This window comes from Bufo bufo, chromosome 8 (genome assembly GCF_905171765.1).
Source record: "Bufo bufo chromosome 8, aBufBuf1.1, whole genome shotgun sequence".
In the NCBI taxonomy this organism is placed as follows: domain Eukaryota; kingdom Metazoa; phylum Chordata; class Amphibia; order Anura; family Bufonidae; genus Bufo; species Bufo bufo.
This window is the reverse complement of record NC_053396.1, coordinates 183,037,945-183,062,713: the sequence shown is the minus strand read 5'-3', so window position 1 is coordinate 183,062,713 and position 24,769 is coordinate 183,037,945. Positions and strand designations below refer to the sequence as shown.

The 24,769-nt window shown below is 44.4% G+C and overlaps 1 protein-coding gene across 2 annotated transcripts in view; it reads right to left on the bottom strand.

The window, feature by feature from the left end:
• LOC120977520 (cytochrome P450 2F2-like) overlaps nt 1-24,769 on the bottom strand; it is a 265,903-nt gene that overhangs the window by 190,836 nt on the left and 50,298 nt on the right. The window contains exons 5-9 of one of the 2 annotated variants that reach the window (XM_040405511.1): nt 23,996-24,172; nt 23,757-23,898; nt 23,485-23,669; nt 23,250-23,391; nt 10,730-11,039 (exon numbers count right to left, since the gene is read on the bottom strand). In XM_040405511.1, the coding sequence (XP_040261445.1) occupies nt 10,843-11,039; nt 23,250-23,391; nt 23,485-23,669; nt 23,757-23,898; nt 23,996-24,172 (843 nt within the window). In that variant the 3' untranslated portion in view covers nt 10,730-10,842. Of the gene's footprint in view, nt 1-10,729; nt 11,040-23,249; nt 23,392-23,484; nt 23,670-23,756; nt 23,899-23,995; nt 24,173-24,769 lie in introns of those variants that run through there. The other variant, XM_040405512.1, reaches the window with a different exon arrangement.

The window sequence follows — 24,769 nt, the reverse complement described above, 5'->3', positions numbered from 1 at the left end:
CCCTCTTCCTCTCATTCCTGACCTGTTTAACCAGATTGCGGGTGCTAGGTGGTTCTCCAAACTTGATCTTAGGGGGGCCTACAATCTGATTCGTATTAAGGAGGGGGATGAGTGGAAGACAGCTTTTAACACCCCTGAGGGGCATTATGAAAATCTAGTTATGCCTTTCGGTCTGACCAATGCTCCTGCCGTCTTTCAACATTTCGTTAATGACATTTTTAGTCATCTAATCGGCAGGTTTGTGGTAATATACCTAGATGATATTTTAATTTATTCGTCTGATCTGAGAACACATGAGGTGCATGTCAGACAAGTACTGCAGGTCCTACGGACGAATAAATTATATGCTAAAATTGAAAAATGTGTCTTCACCGTTCAGGAGATACAATTCCTAGGTTATTTTTTATCTGCTTCAGGTTTCCGTATGGATCCTAGGAAGGTCCAGGCAATTTTAGATTGGGATCTTCCTGAGAACCTCAAAGCACTGCAACGGTTCTTGGGTTTCGCGAATTTCTATAGGAAATTCATTAAAAATTATTCACTTATTGTAAAACCCCTTACTGACATGACTAGGAAGGGGACTGATTTTTCTAAATGGTCTGACGCCGCTAAAGTTGCTTTTTCCTCTCTGAAAGAGAGGTTTACCTCAGCACCTGTACTAGTCCAACCTGATGTCTCTCAGCCTTTTATTGTTGAAGTCGATGCGTCAGAGGTGGGAGTGGGGGCGGTGCTGTCTCAGGGTCCGTCTCCTGGCAAATGGCGTCCTTGTGCTTTCTTTTCTAAAAAACTATCTGCAGCAGAAAAGAACTACGATATTGGCAATAGGGAACTTTTAGCTATTAAACTAGCGTTTGAAGAATGGCGTCACTTTTTAGAGGGGGCAGTCCACCCCGTCACTGTGATTACGGACCACAAAAATCTTCTGTACCTCGAATCAGCTAAGCGTCTCACCCCTAGACAAGCTAGGTGGTCGCTATTTTTTACCAGGTTTAACGTTGTGATTACCTATCGTCCTGGGGCAAAGAATACCAAGGCTGATGCACTATCTCGTTGTTTCCCTGGAGGGGGTAATGTGAGTGATCCGGTGCCCATTCTTCAAAGAGGAGTGGTTGTTTCTGCGGTAGACTCTGTTCTGGAGGGGAAGGTGTTAGAGGCACAGGGGGACGCCCCGGTCTCTTGCCCCTCAGAGAAATTGTTTGTACCGTTGAACCTGCGTTTCGAATTATTAAAGGAACATCATAATTCGGCAGTTGCTGGGCACCCGGGTAGTAAAGCAACCTTGGAGCTATTGTCTCGTCGTTTTTGGTGGCCAAGGTTGCGTCAAGATGTATTGGATTTTGTGTCTTCTTGTTCTACCTGTGCACGCGCAAAAGTTTCACATACACATCCTGCAGGGTCTCTATTACCACTCGTCATTCCCAATAGACCATGGACACATCTGCCAATGGATTTTATCACTGATTTACCTTTGTCTGCGGGTAAAACAGTTATTTTGGTAGTAGTGGACAGGTTTAGCAAAATGGTACACTTCATTGCGTTACCCGCACTACCTAATGCTAAGACTCTTGCTCAGGTATTCGTCAGTGAAATCGTGAAGCTTCACGGGGTCCCTTCCGATGTTGTTTTGGATCGGGGTACCCAGTTTATTTCTAAATTTTGGAAAGCTTTTTTGTTCCCGTTTGGGGGTACACTTGTACTTTTCCTCAGCTTTCCATCCTCAGTCGAATGGACAGACTGAGCGTACCAACCAAAACCTGGAGACATATCTAAGATGTTTTGTGTCTGAAAACCAAGAGTTGTGGTCATCATATTTACCGTTAGCTGAGTTTGCCATAAATAATCGTCGTCAGGAATCCACTGGCAAGTCACCATTTCTTGGTGCATATGGTTTTCATCCCCAATTCTGTACTTTCAAAGAGGGGGGGTCTTCTGGGGTTCCCGAAGAGGAACGGTTTTCATCATCTCTTTCATCGGTATGGCAGAAGGTGCAAGCTAACTTGAAAAATATGGGAGGTAAATACAAATGCATGGCTGATAAGAGACGGTCGCCAGGTCCGGACCTAGGAGTGAATGACTATGTGTGGTTGTCTACTAAGAATATTAAATTGAAGGTTCCCTCTCGGAAACTGGGTCCTAGGTTTATTGGTCCTTACAAAATTGTAGCCATCATCAACCCTGTGGCTTTTTGCCTGGAGTTACCTCAGACTTTTAAAATCCATAATGTCTTTCATAAGTCGTTACTCTCAATATGTTCCACCTCTAGAACCATCACCGCTGCCACCCCCTCCTGTTGTTGTGGATGGTAATCTAGAATTTCAGATATCCAAAATTGTTCAATCTCGTCGGGTCCGCCGCTCTCTTCAATATCTGGTGCATTGGAGAGGTTACGGTCCCGAGGAAAGAATGTGGGTTCCTGCGTCTGAGGTAAACACCGACAGGCTAGTTCGGGTTTTTCATGCCTCTCATCCTGAGAGACCTGGTCCTGAGTGTCCGGAGGCCCCTCGTAGAGAGGGGGGTACTGTCACGAGGGTGTCAAGAACCACGCCTGACTCCGTTATACCCGGGGTCAGGAAGTCGTAGTGGTTGGCTGCGCGCTCTATGTAAGATAGGGCTGTTTCCTTATGGTAGCCTTCTGGGTTTGCTTTGCAACCCTTTTGGCTCACTCAGGGATCCGTAGCTCTTTCTCCTCAGCTTTTCCTTGTCCAGCACTTCCAACCTCCTTATATTCCCCTCTCACACTTCTCTGGTTGCCAGATATAGAGCTTCCTGCCTGGACTTCTATTCTGACCCTCTGGAGCTGTGTTGCTGCGTTCTCTGGTTGTTGGTCCAGAACGCTACCCTTCGGATCCCTGTTGGACCTTTGTGGTCTGCTGTGGTCGCCCACCTGGGTGTATGTGTTTGTCTGTATTGTCTGTCCTCTCCCTGGTGTTTCCCTCTTAGTGTCAGTGGTGTGGACTAGCGATCCCACCGGCCCGTTCACTATCTAGGGCTCATTTTAGGGAAAGCCAGGGTTTAGGCACGTGATCGCCGCACGGGTGAGGAACCCGTCTAGGGACGTCAGGGCAGTCAGGTGCCAGCGCAAGGTGAGTCAGGGGTCAGCACCTTTCCCTCTCCCTTGGGCAGGGCGTTCCCTTTTCCCTCCCTGTGCGTGACGCCGGTCATTACAGGCGGGGAGTTTTTATGAGGAGTGGGTATTTTTGCTTCCATTCTTCACATGCAGACTGGTTACTAGATGAATTTGAGAATAATTGCAAAAAACATTCCTCAACACTAGAGGGTAATATTAAGGGCACAGTACCTAGGTGAGGCTTAGCGGTAGCACATATATAACAATTACTTTTATTTTCAGAAGCTGCACTGTACTTCATCCATTCTAACCATAGGTTGGCATCAGAGAACCCTGTTTCTGCTGCCAGGGTATCCTCATAGGTAGGGTCAGAAATAGCCAGTATGTTTCCTAGGAACTGTATATGGGTTTTTAGAGGGTATGTTTGTTTCTGAGGGTATGTCCATTCTGAGGATTGACACATATCTCTTATTTCAAAGTGTTTGGTGACCATTGAAATCTCTGCCCCCCCCCCCCCCCCCCTTCCATGTTGTGAAAGTACCATCCCAGCATGTAATCTCCTTCATCACCTTTGTTGGGGTTTTCTATGTTTATAATTTTTTTTTATCTCAGACACCATCTTAGGGCATGCCCACCCTGTAGTATATAGGCTAACATCTATGTGACAGTCCCCTCCGTTGATAATTGTCATTCTACTAATCAAGGATTTACCATTCTTATTCTTTCGATTAAGGGCATTCTGTGGTTTATACCCCCAGTCTTCTCCTGTATTCCATCCTACTGACCCCCAGTATGCGCATCTATTACCCCAATAAGGGTCAGTAATACAGATATAAGCCAGTCCATTCTTATAGTGGTTGCAACATCTCGTGGAAGGACTGCACTTCATTATGCTGCATAAACAGAAGGAGTACGTTGCAACGTGTGTACTGGAGGAATTGTACCAGAAGGTAGTGATTCCACCTTTCTGAGTTATAGCAACTTTAGCTTTGTTATCCTCCGGCAGAGTCAATAGGATCGTCAGTAAGCCCACAGTCCAAGTGGAGGTCAGAGCTGTCTGCTCCCGTTAGTACTTCACTTTGTCCATTTTCGAGGTCAGGACTGTCTGTCCCCATTATTACCTCCTTTTGGGGTGCCTCCTTTACCAGTTTTACTCTGGTGGCGTTGATCCAAGAAGGTGCTTCTTCCGTGAGTACTGCTGTGCGGGTCGCGGCTACCACTGTAGTCAGTGGTCCGTAGGTGAAGTCTCCTGCGAATTTTCCTTTCTTTAATTTCTTTATCTGCACGATATCTCCCACTTGGAATGGGTGAGTTGGAAGACAAGGAGACTTACAAGCAACTTTTTCCTCAATTTCACTTAGGGCTTTAATCAATCTGGTTACATTGGTGTTTGGGTTGTTCCTCAAACATGTGATACACCTTCCCACATAATCTGACACTAAGGCCTCTTTCACATGAGCATGACGGATTAGGGAAATTCGCACTATTTTGCAAGCAAGTTCAGGCAGTTATGTCTGCGATTGTATTTAGTTGTTCAGTTTTTTCAGCGTGGGTGCAATGCATTTTGATGCGTTTTTCACGCGCGTGATAAAAAACTGAATGTTTACAAACAACATCTCCTAGCAACCATCAGTGAAAAACGCATCGCACTTGCTTGCGGAAGCAATGCGTTTTTCACGCAGCCCCATTCGCTTCTATGGGGCCAGGGCTGCGTGAAAAACGCAGAATATAGAACATGCTGTAATTTTCACGCAACGCAGATCTGATGCGTTAAAAACAACGCTCATGTCCACAGACCCATTGAAATAAATGGCCCAGGATTAAGTGCAGGTGCTATGCGTTCACGTCACGCATTGCGCCCGCGCGGAAAACTCGCTCGTGTGAAAGGGACCTAACTGTTTAATGCCTGTAATATAGAAATTCTGTGCTAGCAGCATGTGTGTTGTTTGAATGCTGTTGTGTCCTACTCCATGAAAATGTGCAATGAACAGAGGGGAGCTGTGCTGTGGTATGCATGGTTTCCTCTCTTTGCAGATTAATCCTGTCCTAGGATTCTTCTGCAAGATTGGATAACACCAATCTGCCATTTCATCGTCAGTAGCTGAGGACTGGAGATCCACAAGCATCTGAGTTAACTCAAGTGAAGGAGGTACTAAATTCACCATTTGCAATGTGGCCGGAGCCATCAGTGCAGCCTTCTTGGCCTCCGTGTCTGCCAGGGCATTGCCTTGGGACACATGATCTTTACCACCAATATGCGCCCTGCAGTGGACAATTGCAATCTGTCACGGAAATCTTATGGCTTCTAAAAGTTGTATGACAAGTTGTGAATGTGAGATGTGCTTACCATCAGCTGCAATGAATCCTCTCCTTTGCTAAATGACCCCGTGGGCCCAGACCACTCCAAATGCGTACCTGCTGTCAGTGTAAATGGTGACTGGCTTGCCTTCATGTAGTATGCATGCTCTCGTGAGTGCAATTAATTCTGCTGCTTCTGCAGATTGGTATGTGATGCGTCTGGCTTCCAGGACAACATGTGTGTCATGTTGTATGGCGTGTATACCATCATGTGTCTCTGTCAAGTGATCCTCAGTTCCTTTAAGTCCTAATAGGGCATTCAAGATAGGTGCTGGATCTGAGATGTGTGTTGCGTATTTGATTTGGAGGGAGGGATTGCTGAGGAGTAGAATCTCACATCCAGACAGTCTCTGTGCGGACATGTGTGTGTGTATGCCCCCGAGAAGGCCCACTACATCATGTGTGGTGTACAGGATAGTCTCATGTCCCATTGTGAGTGGCGTTGCAAGCTCAATCATCATAGCACAGGCTGCAAGAGATCTTAGACAGGCCGGCATTCCTTGGACGGATGCCGGAACCACCTTTGAGAAAAAGGAACAAGGACGTAACTTGCCTCCGTGATATTGTGTCAGCACACCCGCCATGGTTTTACAATGTTGTTGAGCATATACGTGGAATGTGAGGTTGTAGTCAGGGAGGACCAAACCTGGACTTGTCATTAAAGAACATTTCAAATAATCAAATGCATTAAACATTTCCTCAGACCACCTGGTGAGATCTGGCATGTCTGCCAGAGTGGCTTGTCTCATGACATTGTGATAGTAGGAGCAATCAGGAATCCATTGTCTGCAGTAGTTTATCATACCAAGGAAGGATAACATTTCTTTCTTGGTGTGCGGGGTGACCAAGCCCGCAACAGACTGGACTCTTTTTGTGCTGATTCTCCTTTCTCCCTTTGTGAGAACAAAGCCCAAGTATTCAACTTGCTTTTTACACCATTGCATTTTCTTGCGTGACACCTTGTGTCCACATTCAGACAACCATTTCAACAAAGATAAACCATCTGTTACATTGACCTCCTCTGACACACTGCACAATAACAAATCATCCACGTATTGCAAGAGTACAGAACCCTGGGGGGGGTGCCATGGTTTTAAACTGGCTTGGAGGACAATGCTGTACACTACAGGTGAATCAGCATATCCCTGGGGCATCCTGCACCAGGTGAGTTGACAACCCTCAAAGGAAAAAGCAAAAGGGAGTCTGGTCTGCTTGTCAACCGCGATAGAGAAGAAAGCATCTTTCAAGTCTATCACGCTGAAACAGTCAGCATCTGCAGGGATGTCTGAGAGCAACTGAGAAATGTCTCGGCTGTCTCTGTTTACTCACGGTGTTGGCTCCCGAACTTTTGTAACTATGTGTGGGGGTCTGTATTTTCCTGATCTCAAAGCATCCCGCTGCCTCCTTCTCATATAAGTGTTTCTGAAAGTCTTGTATTTTGTCTGAGGTCCACTCTGTTTTACAGTCAGCATGAGATTGGGAAGGAGAACTAGGCTGTCACTATTTGCAGTCTGCAGTCCCTAGTTGGGAGGGGGAAACTCACACTTAGATTTTCCTCCACCCACAGTAAGGAAATTCACCAAATGACAGAGTTATAATATTACAGTGAGATATGTTCTTACACTTACCACCAGAACAATAGCTCTCACACAAAGAGGTGAATCTTAACACTCTATGTATCTTATACTCTAAAAATACGTATGCGTCAAACCAAGGTAAGTCAGGTCTCTTTTACATGTACCACTGGTATTAAAAAATCTGTCGACAGTTAGATAAAGTAAATAGATCTCCCTGAAATCCTATGGTATGTCCCTGACATAAAACAACTTACGGATAGATCTCCATGAGACTCTATGCCGTGCGTGGCACTCCAAGTGCCGGCCTCATTCATGAAAGTACTCCAAGTACTTATTATAAACTCCCTGATTCTATTTTTAAGGCTTAACAATGTATCCCAGATACATAATAAAAACTCACGGGAAGAGATGTGGCCAGTGCCCTCGGACCGGGCAGTGGACAAAAGGGATGTCTCTCTTACCGGACACGAGGTTGGCCTTCTCTATCCCGGACGGAGCCCCCAAACTGAAAGGATTTGGACCTTTCTGGACCTCTACAACAACCTTGGTTTGAGACACTGATGTCAGGAGAGATGTTTCTCAGTTGGCAATAACAGACACACACAGGTATCACTGAGAAATACTCTAACTTTATTATGCTATCGCTTGGCCTTATATAGGCATTAGAAAAGTTTGCATAACAACAGCGTTAAACCAATCATAAAGATAAAAATTGGTGCTCGTACACATACTACCGGAACATCCTTATGTGGTATGTGTACGTGCAGTAAGCAAAAAGAATAGGTTTTAATAAGTCACATATAAGAATGTATGCAGTTGTGCCGAATGACCCTGAATAAGGCAAGAACGTTTTTACTAGTTCTAGGAGAGTTCTGGGACAGATAAACGAACCTAACTCACAGCGGGGGAAGGTGAAACAGTGCGTGGGTGAGATGTTATAACAATTCTTTACATATTTAGAGAAGACAAGATGGAGTCACATTTCTCTTCAGCTGTAATGGCTTCTAAGGTCACACAGTTAAATGCTTGTTGATTGGCTGCTCTGCAGCCTTTCAAAAAGCGCTAAGAAATCGCCGAACACCGAACCAGAACTTTTACTGAAATGTTCGGGTCCGGGGTCCAAAAATCCTAAAGTTCAGTACGAACCCGAACTCTACAGTTTGGGTTCGGTCAACCCTAATGACTAGTTTAAACAACTGCATCAGCCAATATGTAGTAAAATATGTATGGCCATGTCTGCTGAACGAACATTCACCAGATGATTGTTTGTTCAACTGCTGTTCAACCATCAACCAACTTCTATCTAATGTGTATGGCCAGCTTTAGAAGTTGCACAATTGCTATAAAAGCAATGATATCCTCTCTAGTTGGTTGCAACTTTAATTTATAAAGATTTGTATAGTCATTGCCAGGGAAATCTACTCTCTCTCACTCTTTTAATTGATCAAATATTTTATAATCCCTTTTACCTTCCCTTATTTAACCCCTTATTTAAACCTGTCAATAACATGTACAATAACAGCATAAACAGTGGATGTCATCTCTTTACAGGTGGTGGGAGCAGAGAGAGTCCCAAAGCCACCAGGTACCTGCTGTTTCACACAGCAGACACCTGGGGCTAACGTCTGCAAATGGTGATAATGCTGATTGTAGACATTTAACCCCTGAGATGTCCACAGCATCTGAGGCAGCTCTCCCAGCAGGGGCGTAATTACCATAGCGGCAGACCATGCGAGTGCTATGGGGCCCAGGGCAAGAGGGGGCTCAGTGTTAGTTGGGATTTTCTCCTCTACTACTGGAGGTGAAAACTCAGTCAGGACTGTACCCTCTAAATGAACAACTTTTAACAAATGAAGCAGTGGAAAAATGGCCCAAGGGTCATTGAAAAAGGTTTAGGCAGAAACCCTTCTGTCCTGTGTGGGGGCCTGGTTTGAATCTTGCTATAGGGCCCTTACATCTCTATGTACGCCACTGTTTCCCAGGGAGTGGTAACAGTGTTACTGTGTGAAATAGTAGGCACCCGGGACTAATGTCTGACATTGGAGATAATGCCAATTGCAGACATTTGACCCGTCAGTTGCTCACAGCATCTGAGGCAGCTTTCCAAGGGAGTGCTCACACCTGAGGCCAGAATGGCTTCCCCATGCTGAGATCAGAGAAGCCTTTCATTGCCTGTAATAGCCTGGGTCTCTGAAGAAGGCTAGCCTATTACAGCTGATTTTCTTATGGAGGCCTGCAGGTGGCAGGGTCCCATAAGAACAGAGTGAATCTGCAATACATTGCAGAATCGGCTTGGGCAGAGAAGTGGCAGATGTAAGGTTCTGCACATAGGAAGGAAAAATACATGTCATCAGTTCTTACTAAATGTTAAAACATGGGGTAACACTGACATAAAAAAGGACTTAGGAATTTTAGTGAACAGCAAACCAAACTATAGAAACCAGAGCCAGGCAGCTGCTGCCAAGGCCAATAAGATAATGGTTTACTTTAAAAGGGGCATAGATGTCCATGATGAGAACATAGTCCTGCTACTTTACAAATCACTAGTCAGACCACACATGGAATAATGTGTGTAGTTTTGGGCTCATGTGAACAAGGCAGACATAGCAGAGCTGGAGAGGGTTCAGAGGAGGGCAACTAAAGTAATAATTGGAATGGGTGAAGAATAGTACCCAGGAAGATTATCAAATTTAGGGTTATTCACTTAAAAAGAAAAGATGACTAAGGGAGAAGTTCTATGTATAAATATATCAGGGGTCAGTACAGAGATCTATCCCATCATCTATTTATCCCCAGGACTGTGACGAGGGGACATCCTCTGCGTCTGGAGGAAAGAAGGTTTGTACACAAACATAGAAGAGGATTCTTTACGGTAAGAGCAGTGAGACTATGGAACGCTCTGCCAGAGGAGGTGGTGATGGTGAGTTCACTAAAAGAGTTCAAGAGGGGCCTGGATGTATTTCTGGAGTGTAATAATATTACAGGTTATAGTTACTAAAGAGGGGTTGTTGATCCAGGGGGTTATTCTGATTGCCTGATTGAATCAGAATTGATTGGCTGAACTACATGGACAGTAACTGCCCAGGTCGCTCTGCCTTCTCTGTGCATAACTCCTCCCTAACCCCTCGTCTGGCCCGCCCTGTAATCGCTGTAGATGCTGTGCTTGAGCAGTTCACCACCGGGCCTGGGAATGTGTACTGTTCTGACCACTGTGGGCATCAGCCTCGCTCCCAGCAGTGCGCATGCGCCAGCTAACGGCATTCCACTAGGGATAGCTGGCGCCGGGATCGGCAGCGAACTGCGCACAGGCGGGATCTCTGCCACTCAACAGCATGACGTAGGGATTACAGGTCGGGCCAGGCGAGGGTAAGGGAGAAGTTATGCGCGGAGAAGGCAGAGCGGCCTGCGCACTTACTGGCCGAACGCCGCCACTGGGCATTTGCAAGCCCTCATTTGCATATCAATAAAACCACATTTTTGCTGTTTATGAACAATGGAAGAAAATAACAAAGGTACCATTTACATCATGTTTGCCTGCGCACTTACTGGCCGAACGCCGCCACTGGGCATTTGCAAGCCCTCATTTGCATATCAATAAAACCACATTTTTGCTGTTTATGAACAATGGAAGAAAATAACAAAGGTACCATTTACATCATGTTTAATTGTGCTACAGCACTATATAAGCAGCGCACAAGATGACATTTTGGTGACAGACTCCCTTTAAGTGAGAATTGTAATATTTTGACTCTTCCCTGTCACCAAGCTGATTTCTGCACTCATGAATGTCTTCCAAATCACATGATCGCCCATATCCGTACCAATTATGACATTATTATGTTACGCTTGAGAACCTGTACGGGGTATGAGCATTATCTCAAAGCTGGGAGGGATATTTCCAAGTCCAATTGCAACTGGAGCGACTGAGATCTCTTCAGGTGGCACGGGTGACTTGAAGGTGAAGTTCTGCAATAGTGTTGTGATATAAATGAAGAGCTCCATAAGTGCCAAGTTCTTGCCCGGGCCAATTCTCTTACCTAAAAAGACATGTTAGTGAATACATAAAGGAGTATTTGCAATAGGTGATTATACTGTATATGCTGTATACAGTATATTGTGACACCAATGCAGGATTGGTGGTGAGAGTCTTCCACCTGCTACTTCACATAGGAGAGAAATCTTGGGGAAATATACCTCCCTTTCACCACCAATCCTGCATTGGTGTCACAATATGTATATATGATCTTATACAGTGCATTTGGAAAGTTTTCAAACACTCGCTTTTTTCACATTTTATGTTGGGGCCTTGTGCTAAAATAACAAATAAATCAAGTTTTCCCCATCATTCTGCATTCAATACCCCATTATAACAATGTGAAAACAGAGCAGAATGTTTAAAATCTGATTTATTGAAAATGAAAAACTAAAATATTGCATTGACATAAGTATTCAGACCCTTTACTCAGGACTTAGTTGAAGCCCTTTTGGCAGCAATTACAGCATCCAGTCCTCTTGGGTATGATGCCACAAGATTTGCACACCTGAATTTGGGGATTTTATGCCATTTTTCTCTGCAGATACTCTTAAGTTCTGTCAGGCTGGATGTGGACTGTCTATGTTCAATTGGGATATTCAGGATATTCAGTTGGGTTCAAGTCAAGGCTCTGGCTGGGCCACTCAAGGACATTGACAGGGTATTCCCCAAGTCACCACTATGTTGTGTTGGCTGTGTGCATAGCATCATTGAATTGTTAGAAGGTGAAACTTTGACCCAGTCTGAGGTCCAGAGCACCCTGGATCAGGTTTTCATTATAAATATCTCTGTACTTTCCTCTAATCTGCTTTCCCTCAAACCTGACCAGTCTATCTGTCCCAGTTGCTAAAAAACAACCCACAGCAAGATGGTTCTGCCACCATGCTGTATTATATGGATGGTTTTAGGCAGATAATGAGCAGTGCATCTTTTGTTCGAAATATGCCGTGTAGAATTTAGGCCAAAAAATTCAATTGTGGTTTCATCAAACCAGAGCATTTTGTTTTTCACAAAAAAGTCTTTTAGGTGCATTTCTCCAGATGGGCTTTCATGGGCCTTTTACTGAGGAGAGGCTTCTTTCTGGCCACTCTCCCATAAAGTTTTTTCCAGGATCTTTGGAGCTCATCTAGAGCGACCATTGGGTTCTTAGTCACCTCTCTTCCCAAGACCCAGCTCTGCTGATTACTTAGTTTGGTAGGGTTGGCCAGCTTTAGGAAGAGTCATAGTTGTATCGAACTTCTTCAATTTAAAAATTATGGAGGTCTCTAGAGATGGCCTTGCGGTTGGCCATATTATTTTGCATTGTGCCGAACATTGACCCATGGCACATCCTTTAGGTGGGACAGGACAGCCAATTCAGACATTTCAGCACATGGACACACCCCTACCCTATAAATAAACTCTATCTGGCAGCCATTTTACATTCAGTTTTTTGCCATTGTAGGGAGAGGTTGCTGTGTGGAGCAGGGACAGACTGTGTGCGGTTCTGCTGAGATACCACAGCTAGATAGAGGGACAAACGCTATTGGAATAACTAATTGCAACTGGGGTGATATACCTGTTGCCCCCCCCAAAAAACTGATTAAGGGGTGCGATATACCAGCTTCCACAAAATTCTAATCAAGGGTTTGATATACCAGCTTCTACAAAATACTGATTGAGGACTGCGATACACTGGCTTCAACCAAATATTGATTAAGGGGTTTGATATACCAGCTTCCAGCAAATACTCATTAAGGGGTTCTATATACTTGCATTCACAAAATACTGATAGAGGGGTGTGATACACCGGCTTCCACCTAATATAGATTGAGGCCTGCGATACACCGGCTTCCACCAAATATTGATTAAGGTGTTTGATATACCAGCTTCCACCAAATACTCATTGAGGGGTTCTATATACCTTTTTCCACAAAATACTGATAGAGGGGATTGATATACCAGCTTCCACTAAATTTTTATTGAGGCCTGCGATACACCAGCTTCCACCAAATATTGATTAAGGGGTTTGTTATACCAGCTTCCAGCAAATACTCATTAAGGGGTTCTATATACCTGTTTCCACAAAATACTGATAGAGGGGACTGATATACTTGCTTACACCAAATATTGATTGAGGCCTGCAATACACCAGCTTCCACCAACTATTTAGTAAGGAGTTTGATATACCAGCTTCCACCAAATACTCATTAAGGGGTTCCATATACCTGTTTCCATAAAATACTGATAGAGGGGACTGATATACTTGCTTACACCAAATATTGATTGAGGCCTGCAATACACCAGCTTCTACCAATATTGATTAAGAGGTTTGATATACTGGCTTCCACCAAATACTCATTAAGGTGTTCCATATATCTGTTTCCACAAAATACTGATAGAGGGGACTGATATACTTGCTTACACCAAATATTGATTGAGGCCTGCGATATACCTGCTTCCACAAATACTGCTCTTCTATAGGGACTTTGTCACAGGGTCATTTTGAAAATGACAGGCAGAGGAAGTGGCAGGCCATTCTGCAGGGGTGGTAGGGATCAGGCAGGTGCACCAGGCCAGAGCCTAAGTGGGAAGTTGGAGAAGGTGAGTGCGATTATGTCAAAGAACGCACCAGAGTTGGTTGAGTGGCTCACTCAACCATACACTTCTGAACCCTTCTCATCCTCTGTATCTGCACTCTCCTCACTCTCTGCTGTGTGCACTCCAAAGACACTACCACCACCACCACCATAGCCCTTCCACTGGAGTCAGAGATTATGGCGAAAAAAGATAGGAAGGCGCTCATAGGGTAATAAGTTCAATAAAAAATGTATGAAAATAGGACATCAATGGTTGTGCTCACCTTATAGTGTTGTGCATACGTAGGCACAACACTCGTGAGGACAGGGGGTCGGTGCAGCCAGTATCTTCTCAGTCTCCCGCTCGCGCTTCAAGCCCCAGCACGGACCCCACAGACTTGAAAAAGGAGTGTATTGACTCCGAAACGCGCTGTCACTCATCAATAAAGACCCTTTATTTATCTACTGAGGTCGTGTCTTTGCGCCAGAAGGTATCAATTGGTGTACTATTTTAGTATACAAAACTTTTCCCACTGGAGTCAGAGGAATCATTTTCCCATCCATTCCCAGACCTTATCGATGCGCAGCCATTTTTGGCATTGGATCAGGAAGAGGAGGTAGCAACGGCCGCCACCCAGCGGTCTGACGACAGTACCCAGATCAGCCCAAGGACGGAGGTCCCTGTTGTTGCTGCCTACTCCGAGATCTCTAATGTCAGTGGTGGTGAAGGTGACGATGATGACGTGTCGATAGATGTCACGTGGGTGACCACAAGAGAGGAAGAGGAAGGGAGTTCAGAGGGAGAGACAGAGCAGCAGATAGGGGGTAGAAGGAGAAGCAGGCAGAACTCGTAGTGCACAGGAGGCAAAAAGCAGACTGCAAATGTATCTGGAGCGAGCCATCCACCATGCAAGGTCACATCTGGTGCATGGCTCCGCAGTGTGTTTTTTTTTTTTTTTACCGTGTCAGCGCATAAGTCGCTGTAAGCCCAACACTCACCTAGGAACGACCGCCTTAATAAGGCACCTGGCCTCCCATCACCAAGCCCAGTAGGAGCAACACCGTCAGAACCCACAAAGCCACACTCCCGGTGCTCCATGTCCTGCCTCTTCTCCTTCTCCTCCCATTTGTCAAGCTTCCGTGGCTCAAATGTTCGAGCGTAAAAAGATGATGATGCAGGATAACCCTCTTGCACAACGACTGACCGCTGGCTTGGCGGAACTGCTAGCCCACCAACTACTGCCATATAAACTGGTGGACTCGGAGGCCTTTAGAAAATTTGTGGCCATTGGCACACCGCAATGTAAGGTACCCGGAAGGAAATATTTCTCCCAGAAGGGCATCCCAGAGCTATATGGCCACGTTCAGCGTGTTGGTGCCAAGATACATCTGACCGGAGACATGTGGTCTAGCAAACACAAATATTACTGCCCACTGGGTGAACCTTCTGATGGCCATCAAGCATGTAACCCGTGGCTCCCGTGTGGATTTGGTGTTACCGCCACGGATTGCATAAAGGCCTGCTTCTTCTTCTCCTCCTACTACTCCATCCTCCTTCTCAGCTGACTCCTCCTTTTCCACTGCTACCACTTCTTCCGCTGCGCCCCCCAAGCTCCCCAGAAGGAAATATTTCTCCAAGAAGGGCATCCCGGAGCTATATGGCCACGTTCAACGGCAAGTGAGTGCATCTCTTGCACACAGTGTCGATGCCAAGATACATCTGACTACACACATGTGGTCTAACAAACACGGGCAGGGAAGGTACATAACTTTTACTGCCCACTGGGTGAACCTTCTGACAGCTATCAAGCATGCAACCCGTGGCACCCATGTGGTTTTGGTGCTGCTGCCATGGATTGCATGCAGGCCTGCTTCTTCTTCTCCTCCTCCTACTCCATCCTCTGTCTCCTCCTCGGCTGACTTCTCCTTTTCGACTGCTACCGCCTCTTCTACTGCGCCCCCCAAGCACCCCAGAACCTATTTGATGTGCCAGGTGAGATGTTGCCATGCTGTGCTGCGGCGGATGTGCCTGGAAGCCAAGAGCCACACCGCTCCTGCACTGCTTTCAACTCTGCGGTCACAGGCTGATCAGTGGCTAACCCCGCTCAATTTGACAGTTGGTAAAGTGGTGTGCTACAACGGTGCCGATCTGCTGAGCGCGCTGAAACAGGGCAAAATGGCACACGTCCTGAACTTAGTCATGCAGCGATTCGTTGCCAAATACCCCGGGGTCCAGGACGTCTTGCGGCAGGCCAGGAAATTCTTACACGGCCATGGCTCGCCTTGCTGACGTTCAGCGGCAACACCACTTGCCCGTCAGACGTCTGATTTCTGACAGCCCAACATGCTGGAACTCCACCTTGCAAAGTATATGCTTGATAGGCTGCCCCAGCAGCAACATGCCGTTAATGACTACCTGTACGAACTCTGCAGCAGGACAGGTTCTGGGGAGCTTGGTTTCTTTTCACCGCGCCAGTGGCTGCTCATGCGCGACGCATGCAGACTTCTGCGGCCATTTGATGAGATCACCAAACTTGTCAGTCGCAGCCAGGGCACCATCAGTGTGCCTTGCGTCGTGTCATTGATCAAGCTATCGAGGAGCAGAAGCAGGAAGATGAGGAAGTCACAATGCTGAATGAATTCCCAGGGGGGAGTACTCCATCTGAGACAAGTCAGCAGGAGTCTGAAGAGGAGTCAGAGGAGGATGGTGGCTGGGGGGAGGAGGAGAAGGAGGAGAAAGAAGAGCAGGCTTTAAACTTTTCGGGGATCCCTGTTGTTGTTCGTGGCTGGGGGGAGGAGACCGAGGACGACATTCTCTTGGGCGATGAGCAGGAGCCAGGGCACTCCACCGCTTCCAATTTAGTGCAAATGGAGGCCTTCATGCTCCAGTGTTTGAAGAGGGACACCTGTATAAAGAGCATAAAGGGCAAGGACCAGTACTGGGTGGCAACATACTTAGACCCCCGGTACAAACACAAAATGGCGGACATGTTACCAGCATCACAGAAGGCTGTCAGCATGCAGCGTTTCCAGGCCTTGCTGCGAGAGATGCTGCATTCTACTTTTGCGGGCGCTGGCAGAGGAATTTCCACCCACAGAGAAACAGGTGCGGGTAGCAATACTACCGCGCATGAAAGAAGAAGTCGGTTTGAAGATGTGTTGATCATTTCGGATATGAAATCATTCTTGCAGCCAACCCATCGACAGCTGCCCTCCAGATCCAGCCTTAGGGAACGCCTAGACCTAAAGGTATTCGGCTACATCGGGTTAACAGACGATGTGGACGCTCTGAGAAGCGAGGAACCCCTGGACTACTGGGTGTGCAGGCTTGACCTGTGTCCAGAGCTGGCACAATTTGCCATGGAACTCTTGGCTTGCCCCTCGTCGAGTGTTCTGTCCGAAAGGATGTTCAGCGCAGCAGGGAGGATCGTGACCGATAAGCACACTCACCTAGCTCGCGACAGTGTGGACTACCTTACAATTCTAAAAATGAATGAGGCATGGATCTCGGAGGAATTCCACACCTGTGACGACCACGTTTAATTGAATGTCCTCATGCCAGCAAAAACATATCTGCCACCACCCAGAACAAAGAATGGTCCCTGTCTTATGTAAATACAGCGGCATAAAAGGCCTTTTCTGTCCGGTGAATGCCTATTATTTGGGGCCTGTACTCCACTGGTCTGCAGTAAAATTGTTATCCAATGACCATCTAATATACCTCCAGCCACATAATCACTGGATCTTTTCTGTACGGTGAATGCATAATTTTTGGCGCCTGTATTCCACTGGCCTGGAGTAAAATTGATATCCAATGACCATCTTATCTACCTCCAGCCACATAATCACTTGATCTTTTCTGTCCGGTGAATGCCTAATGTTTGGGGCCTGTACTCCACTGGCCTGCATTAAAATTATATCCAATGACCGTCTAATATACCTCCAGCCACATAATCACTTGACCTTTTCTGTACGGTGAATACATAATTTTTTTGAGCCTGTAATCTAACTGGCCAACAGTAAAAATGTTATACGGTGACCGCCTAATGTACCTCCAGCCACATAATCACTTGTTCTTTTCTGTACGGTGAATGCCTAATGTTTGGGGCCTGTACTCCACTGGCCTGCAGTAAAATTGATATCCAATGATCGTTTAATATACTTCCAGCCACATAATCACTTGATCTTTTTTGTACGGTGAATGCCTAATTGTTGGGGCCTCGGAGAAATTCAAGGGATTTAGTTAGCCATGTTTTTAATCCAATTTTATATTTTTAGTTCTTTTAAACATATGTATTTGACATGTATTTGTACTGGCCTACAGTAAAATTGTTATCCAAGGACCAACTAATATACCTCCAGCCACATAATCACTTTATCTTTTCTTTACGGTGAATGCAAAATGTTTGAGGCGTGTACTCCACTGGCCTGCAGTAAAATTGATATCCAATGACTGTCTAATATACTTCCAGCGACATAATCACTTGTTCTTTTCTGTACGGTGAATGCCTAATGTTTGGGGCCTGTACTCCAGTGGGCTACAGTAATAATGTTATCCATTTACCGCATAATGTAGCTCGAGCAACATAATCATAATTTCTTTTATGTCAGGTGAATGCCTAATTTTTAGGGCCCGTACTCCCGTGGCCTAAAATAAAAATTTTATAGGCTCCAGCAGGGCACATTTTTGAGAATTTCCCTTTAACCTCTTAAGGACACATGACGTACCGGTACGTCATGATGTCCTGGTACTTAAGGACACATGACGTACAGGTACGTCATATGTTGTTCCGATCACTGCCGCCCGGCCGGCAGTGATTGGAACCCGGTGCCTGCTCAAATCATTGAGCAGGCACCTAGGCTAAATGTGCGGGGGGGTCCCGTGACCCCCCCCCAAGTCGGCGATCGCGGCAAACCGCAGGTCAATTCCGACCTGCGGTTTGCTGCGATCTCTGCAGTTTCTGGTCCCCGCGGTCCCTGACCGCGGGGATCAGAAACTTTATATGCCTAAAATAACGTTTTATTAACCCCCCCTGCACCCCCGAATGATTTTATGGTGCCGGGAGGTGCAGGGGGAGGGTTGCGGGCGGTGTGGGCGGTGCGGGAGGCGGGCGGTGCGGCAGGCGGGATCGCGATCCCCCGCCCGCCTCCCCTTGTATAATCGTTGGTTTCTAGTGGGTATACCAGGGTGCCAGCACATTGCTGGCACCCTGGTATAAACGGCTGACATCTGCGATGCGATGTCAGCCGTTTAACCCTTTCCATACAGCGGTCCGTACGGACCGCTGTATGGAAAAGGTTAACAGCGCAGGGAGCTCCCTCCCTCTCCCATCGGGGGGCTGCTGTGCCTTTGCAGCCCCCCGATGGGGAGGGAGAGAGCCCCCAGACAGCCCCCCGACAGATCCCCTCCTTACCCTTCCCTTTCTGCGCAGTTCTGAGCAGTACTGAGCAGACGGGGAAGGTTCCCATGGCAACAGGACGCCGTCTCAGGCGTCCTGCTGTCCATGGTGCTGAACAGATCTGTGCTAAAAGGCATAGATCTGTTCAGACAAGTGTAAAATACAGTGCAGTACAATATATATTGTACTGTACTGTATTATACAGACATCAGACCCACTGGATCTTCAAGAACCAAGTGGGTCTGGGTCAAAAAAAAGTGAATAAAAGTGAAAAAAAAGTAAAAATAAAAAAACACATTTATCACTGATTAAAAATGAAAAAAATAAAATTCCCTACACATGTTTGGTATCGCCGCGTCCGTAACGACCTGATCTATAAAACGGTTATGTTACTTTACCTGAACGGTGAACGCCATAAAAATAAAAAATAAAAAACTATGATGAAATTGAAATTTTGCCCACCTTACTTCCCAAAAAAGGTAATAAAAGTGATCAAAAAAGTCGCATGTACGCCAAAATTGTAACAATCAAACCGTCATCTCATCCCGCAAAAATCATACCCTACCCAAGATAATCGCCCAAAAACTGAAAAAACTATGGCTCTTAGACTATGGAGACACTAAAACATGATTTTTTTTGTTTCAAAAATGAAATCATTGTGTAAAACTTACATAAATAAAAAAAAAGCATACATATTAGGTATCGCCGCGTCCGTATCGACCGGCTCTATAAAAATATCACATGATCTAACCCCTCAGATGACCACCGTAAAAAAATAAAAATAAAAACGGTGTAAAAAAAGCCATTTTTTGTCATCTTACGTCACAAAAAGTGTAATAGCAAGCAATAAAAAAGTCATATGCACCCCAAAATAGATGCCAATCAAACCGTCATCTCATCCCGCAAAAAATGAGACCCTAATTAAGATAATCGCCCAAAAACTGAAAAAACTATGGCTCTTAGACTATGGAGACACTAAAACATTTTTTTTGTTTTAAAAATGAAATCATTATGTAAAACTTACATAAATAAAAAAAATGGTATACATATTAGGTATCGCCGCGTCCGTGACAACCTGCTATATAAAATTACCACATGATCTAACCTGTCAGATGAATGTTGTAAATAACAAAAAATAAAAACGTGCCAAAAAATCTATTTCTTGTTACCTTGCCGCACAAAAAGTGTAATATAGAGCAACCAAAAATCATATGTACCCTAAACTAGTACCAACAAAACTGCCAACCTATCCCGTAGTTTCTAAAATGGGGTCACTTTTTTGGAGTTTCTACTCTAGGGGTGCATCAGGGGGGCTTCAAATGGGACATGGTGTAAAAAAAAACTGTCCAGCAAAACCTGCCTTCCAAAAACCGTATGGCATTCCTTTCCTTCTGCGCCCTGCCGTGTGCCCGTACAGCTGTTTACGACCACATATGGGGTGTTTCTGTAAACTACAGAATCAGAGCCATAAATATTGAGTTTTGTTTGGCTGTTAACCCTTGCTTTGTAAATGGAAAATAAATATTAAAATGGAAAATCTGCCAAAAAAGTGAAATTTTGAAATTGTATCTCTATTTTCCATTAAATCTTGTGCAACACCTAAAGGGTTAACAAAGTTTGTAAAATCAGTTTTGAATACCTTGAGGGGTGTAGTTTCTTAGATGGGGTCACTTTTATGGAGTTTCTACTCTAGGGGTGCATCAGGGGGGCTTCAAATGGGACATGGTGCCAAAAAAACAGTCCAGCAAAATCAGCCCTCCAAAAACCAAACGGCGCACCTTTCACTCTACGCCCCGCTGTGTGCCCGTACAGCAGTTTACGGCCACATATGGGGTGTTTCTGTAAACAGCAGAGTCAGGGCAATAAAGATACAGTCTTGTTTGGCTGTTAACCCTTGCTTTGTTAGTGGAAAAAATGGGTTAAAATGGAAAATTAGGCAAAAAAATGAAATTCTCAAATTTCATCCCCATTTGCTAATAACTCTTGTGCAACACCTAAAGGGTTAACAATGTATGTAAAATCAGTTTTGAATACCTTGAGGGGTGTAGTTTCTTAGATGGGGTCACTTTTAGGGAGTTTCTCCTCTAGGGGTGCATCAGGGGGGCTTCAAATGGGACATGGTGTAAATAAACCAGTCCATAAAAATCAGCCTTCCAAAAACCAAACGGTGCACCTTTCACTCTACGCCCCGCTGTGTTGCCGTACAGTAGTTTACGGCCACATATTGGGTGTTTCTGTAAACGGCAGAGTCAGGGCAATAAAGATACAGTCTTGTTTGGCTGTTAACCCTTGGTTTGTTAGTGGAAAAAATGGGTTAAAATGAAAAATCAGACAAAAAAATGAAATTCTCAAATTTCCTCCCCATTTGCCAATAACTCTTGTGCAACACCTAAAGGGTTAACAACGTATGCAAAATCAGTTTTGAATACCTTGAGTGGTGTAGTTTCTTAGATGGGGTCATTTTTGGGTGGTTTCTATTATGTAAGCCTCGCAAAGTGACTTGAGACCTGAACTGGTCCCTAATTGAGTTTTTGTAAATTTCTGAAAAATTTCAAGATTTGCTTCTAAACTTCTAAGCCTTATAACATCCCCAAAAAATTAAATATCATTCCCAAAACAATTCAAACATGAATTAGACATATGGGGAATGTTATGTCATCACAATTTTTGGGGGTATTACTATGTATTACAGAAGTAGAGAAACTGAAACTTTGAAATTTGCAAATTTTTCCAAATTTTTGTTAAATTAGGTATTTTTTGGTGCAAAAAAAATAATTTTTTTGACTTCATTTTACCAGTGTCATGAAGTACAATATGTGACGAAAAAACAATCTCAGAACGGCCTGGATAAGTCAAAGCGTTTTAAAGTTATCAGCACTTAAAGGGATTCTGGTCAGATTTGCAAAAAATGGCCTGGTCCTAAGGTGTAAAAAGGCTGTGTCCTTAAGGGGTTAAGACGCATAAAAATGGCCCCTGATTAAAATACATATTTTTAGTGAGAATTTTTGTCATTGATCTCCCTCTAGTATGTCACCGTCTATGTTGTGGGACTATTTGTGCACTTCTAGTATGTATTTGGTGGCAGCAAATATGACCTGAAGGTTTTCCATTAAAATGAATAGGGCCCGCCGAGAACTTGCGGTTCGCAAACATTTGATCGTGTTCACGAATCGTCCCGGCCAATGTTAGTCACTAGAGGTCACTGTGCTTTTGAGAACTTTTAGTGCAGAATAATATTTTTTTTGTACTTTTCTACAGATCTGTGTCTCCACACAATCCTGTGTCTGAGCTCTATGGGCAGTTCTTTCCTCCTCATGGCTTGATTTTTGCTCTGATATGCATTGTCAGCTGTGAGACCTTATACAGACAGGGCTGTCTCTTTTCAAATTATGTCCAATAATCTTATTTTAGCACAGGTGACTCCTATCAAGGTGTAAAAACATCTCAAAGATGATCAAAAGAAATATGAGGTCCCCAAGAGCAAAATTTCAACTCTCATAGCAAAGAGTCTGAATACTTATGTCCATGCAACTGTGTGCACATCTATGGAGAGAAACTTGGGGAGGGGGGTCATGAATTAAGCTGAAATACGCCTGTTTTAGGCATAGAAAAAGGTCTAAATGTAAGACAGCTTGGAAGCTGTCTTACATTTAGAACAGGGGGTGGAAACATCGAAGTTATGAAGAGGCCAGATACACCGCCAGTTATGGGGTTTATTAAGGCCAGCGTCTAAAACAATGGGTAGAGAGGAATCCATAACTTACTCCCAGTCCCTATCACTCAGCCTGGGTAGATACTCTATCCGTTTAGCTAGGACTGTATCAAATGGCTTAGTTACACTAAAGTATAATAACTCATAAATGTGTGGCTTCACCAAGTCAGGAGACCAAAGTGTGGTATAAACCAATGACTCCTAGGTGGGAACTAAACGGTGGATTAAAAAGCATGTTGAAGTTGAAGGTACTGAAAGAATGCAGTATTAAGTAGTCCCTATGAGGACTGAAAAGATGAAAGGGAAGGTCATAGAGAACATTTCCCTTGGTTAATGCGCCATATATTCTAACACAATAACACTTGTCCAATCTGTGCTGATAATATCTGTGTGAGACACTTGATATTGACAAGCAAAATTACAGAGGAAGGCACAACAAAGTGCTTCAAAATTTCTATTTTACAGGGGAAGTTCAGGAGAGTGAACAAGTCCTCATTAATAGTATAATCCACCCAATTTTGCATCTGGTTCAATTTCATACTCACCTGCGGAAAATGGCATAAGGGAATCTTTCTTTAGAACTTTACCATTTTCATCCAAAAAGTTTTTGGGGTCAAAATTCTCAGCATTATTGAACTTTGCTTTGTCAAAGTGTACACTCGTCAGCACGGGAGTGAAAACTGTTCCCTATGGGTGAGAATATATTGAAAAGAAATTGATCAGTAAACTTTTTGCATTGTCATTTTTTTTTTTTTTTCCTTAGCCCAAGTAAATGTTTACCTTCTTCAATTTATAATTGCGAATCTCAGCATCTACGGTCAATTCATGGGGAAGACTCAAGGGTGTTACATCGCCATATCTCTGCACCTCATTTATAAAAGCTTCTGTGTAAGGCATATTAAGTCTGTCCTCAAAATTTGGTGGACGTTGGCCAATTACATTGTCTATCTCTCTGTAAAGCTTCTCTGCGGAAAAAATAAATAATAAAAAAAACATTTTTTAATATATAATTTTCTATAAGGTTCTCAGATGTTGAACCTTAAGCAGTCTACCTGCTATTTCAGGGTGTTTCATGAGGTTTAACAATACATATCTCAGAGTAAGTGTGACTGTTTCTGTCCCACCAAAGAACAAGATCATCGAGCACATCACCAATGTATTGGGATTGCAGAATGCTTCTTTATTCTTCCCTTCCTGTGTTTAAAGAAAAGATGTGGAGAAGAAGAAGATGCAATGATAGATAGTAGTGCTTGAGAAAATCTATCAGACAGTCATTTGACTTTGTTTGTACCTTCTCCATTTTGATCAAGAAACAGTCCATAAAATCCCTTGGGTTATTACTGTCCAAAGTCTTCATGTTTTCCTCCATCCTCTTGTTGATATAGTCTGTGATGAATTTAAAGTTTTCCATGATTTTATGGTGAGGTCCAGGTAAGTATTTCATGACATTCGGGAATATGTTATAAAGCTAAAATAAGAACAATAACGAAAAAGGTATGAATAAACTATGACGTGTCTCACAATACTACGTACATACATGTGAAGAAGCAGGGGTCATCAATATTAACTGCAGTGGCAGAGAACAGTAGCTCACAATACAGGATTCCTGACATTTCCATAGTGTTAAAGGGGCAATCCCAGGCACAACCCATGAACAGGTGTGGTGCTGTTTTGGTGAGAAAGTAGCCATCTTTTTGTAGTCCTGGAGAACCCCTTATAAACTCTGGTAAACTTCACTTCGTTTTGGAGAAGGAGTACTCATACTGTGCTTTTGAACTTGTCCCCTTTGGCCCACCAGTCCACTTACACCATATGCTTAGGAGGAAAGGCCTTTTAGTTGGTTCCAGGACAGCTAGTCCCTCTGTACACCACTCAGTCCACCTCTTGACAGATCTTTTTTCTGCCCACACTGATCAGTCAAGAGTCTTATGGGAAGATGTATTAAGACCTGCTTTGTGTACTGACATTGTGCTGGCATGAGACTTATGTCAGGCTACCCATGCTTCAGAACTGAAATTTACTTCCCCAGGAGCTGGAGTAGATCTATGCTGCAATGTACACCAGT